At 67.3% G+C, this 2,250-nt stretch overlaps 1 protein-coding gene across 1 annotated transcript in view; it reads right to left on the bottom strand.

Moving 5' to 3' along the window:
* TMEM151A (transmembrane protein 151A) overlaps positions 1 to 2,244 on the bottom strand; it is a 3,519-nt gene extending 1,275 nt beyond the window's left edge. Inside the window, exons 1-2 of the mRNA XM_023765096.1 lie at positions 1,628 to 2,244; positions 21 to 1,143 (exon numbers count right to left, since the gene is read on the bottom strand). Coding sequence (XP_023620864.1) covers positions 21 to 1,143; positions 1,628 to 1,651 — 1,147 coding nt within the window. The 5' untranslated portion in view covers positions 1,652 to 2,244. The remainder of the gene's footprint in view (positions 1 to 20; positions 1,144 to 1,627) is intronic.
* Positions 2,245 to 2,250: the final 6 nt, after the last annotated feature.

Genomic DNA, 2,250 nt, shown 5'->3' with positions numbered 1-2,250 from the left:
AGCGAGTGGGGATAGAACGACAGACGGGGCCCGCCCGTCCCGGGCCGGGGGCAGCGAGTTGTTGCTGACCGAGCGGCGGCAGCGCTGGCAGCCGCGGAGGTATGCGCCCGCGCCGGCCCCCATGACCACGGCCTCCGAGTAGCTGGGCACCAGCTGCCGGTTGGAGCAGATGTGCCACTCGAGCTCGGTGAAGTCCACGGTGGCCACGCGCGAGAGGGGCGGCGCGCTGGGCGGGGCGCCGGGCGCGGGCGAGCCGGCGCCGAACAGCTTCTCCACCTGGTAGTGCACGTGCGCCGTCCCGCACGCCGCCACCACGCGCAGCGGCCAGGACAGCGTGGCGGCCGACACGAGCCAGAAGACCCAGGCGCGCGCGTACCAGGGCGGGCGGCGCGGGTCGGCGAACACCAGCAGGCAGTCGCGGAAGTCCACGTCCTTCAGGTGCATGCCCTCGCGGGCCTCCAGGTAGTCGTCCAGGCCCTCGTTGGCGCCGAAGAAGCGGGCCCGCTGCGTGAGGTACGAGGCCTCGGCCTCGGCGCTGCCGAAGCTGAAGCACTTGGTGAAGCGCAGGCGCGTGGCCGCGTGCTCCGCCAGCCCCACCAGCTCCTTGGACACGTCGCGCACCCCGTGCGCCGAGTAGTCGAACTCGGCGCGCGCCGTGCGGCTGTCGGCGCGCTCGTGGTAGACCTGCGTGGTGGTGTAGGCGTCGCCGTTGCGGTAGCGGGTGATCTGGCGGGTGCGGCGCACGTAGTGGTAGCTGGTGGCCTTCCACCAGACGCAGGGCGGCGCCTGCTGCAGCCGGCGGATCAGCGCCAGCACCGTGTGCGCGTCGGTGCGCGGCGCCTGGCACGCCCGCATGTGGCAGTGCCAGCACTCGGCCAGGTAGAGGAGGTAGAGGAGGGAGACGAAGGCCAGCGGGATGTACAGGTAGCCATCCGAGCAGGGGCTGGCCGGGTAGGTGGGCGGCGGGGCCCCGGCCCCGCGGGCCAGGGCCGCCTCGGGCCCCAGGACCAGCCGCGGCACCGTAGCCAGGCGACACCAGGCCACCACGGCGCCACAGGAGTGGATGAGCAGCGTGAGGAGCAGGCACTTCCAGTGGGACTCGCGGCACAGGGAGCTTCCCAGGGACTGTTTCAGGGGCCGCTGCTGCAGGGCGGGCAGAGAGGGAGGCCAGGTCAGGGCGGCTGTCACTGGCGCCTGCCACTCCACGCAGGCGCAGTGGAGGGGGTGGTGCTGTGCTGCCCACTCTACAGATGAGGAAACCGAGGCTCTGAGAGGTTGAATAACAGACTCCAGGCCGCTCACCCTTCTAGCTAACTCACAGTAGGGCTGCAGGACTCAAACCCAGGCTAACTGCGCTGGGCGGGGTCAGTTCTCAGTCAAGGGCATCTAGGCCAAAACGACCCATCTCTGCCAAGAGAAGGAAGCACCCTCTAACTGGCCATTGAGAAAAGTGAGTTCTGGTCCCGGTTCTGCCCCAAACTTGTGGTGTGGTCACATCCCTGCCCTCTCTGGGCCTCAGTTCCCAGACCTGGTGGTGTGGGAGGCCAGGGTGGCAGGGGCCCTCTGGGCAAAGAGCATGGGCTTTGGAGCCGACTGCCCAGGACCCCGTGCTGGCTCCACCACTCACTGTATGACTTGGCAGGTCCCTCATGCTCTCTGCACCTCAATTTCCTCATCTGTGCACTGGGGTTGTTGAGAGGATTCAATGAGATCGTACGTGGGAAGAGCTCAGCACAGGGTCTGGCCGTGGGGATGAATATTATGACTGTCACCCTGAGACTCCCTCCGGTCCTTTGGTTCCACTAGGGACAGCAGGAGACTTGGGCCAGGTTTTTAAGGAAACCGGAAAGAGGAAGAGCTGGGAACGGGGAGGTGTGAGTCTGGGGGGAGCAGATGGAGTGCCGGCCTCCACTCCCCATCTGTGCTGAAGGAGGGGGTGGGACACAGCTGCTGGGCTGCAGGGGCCACTCCCCGGCCCAGAAGGTTTGGCCCACCCTTCCTGGCAGGGCCGCCAGCCTGTCATTCACCTCATCCCTAAGGTGCCTATGGAGAGAGAAAGGGGAGGCCGTCGGGAGAGGAGGGGAAAGGGGAAAGGGGAGAGGTGGTCTGGTGGAAACAGCAGAGGTGGGGTTACTGGGCCACCTCTCCCACTCCAACCCAGCAGGCCTTGAGAGGCCCAAGGGGAAAGGAACCACTCCCATCCCAGCCCAGGGCCTGCCCTCCCCCTGCATCAGCCCCCACAGGTGCACA

The sequence above is a fragment of the Myotis lucifugus genome, unplaced genomic scaffold (assembly GCF_000147115.1).
Source record: "Myotis lucifugus unplaced genomic scaffold, Myoluc2.0 scaffold_373, whole genome shotgun sequence".
Lineage (NCBI taxonomy): Eukaryota > Metazoa > Chordata > Mammalia > Chiroptera > Vespertilionidae > Myotis > Myotis lucifugus.
Note: the sequence above shows the minus strand (reverse complement) of the source record. Positions and strands in the feature narration are given on the sequence as shown.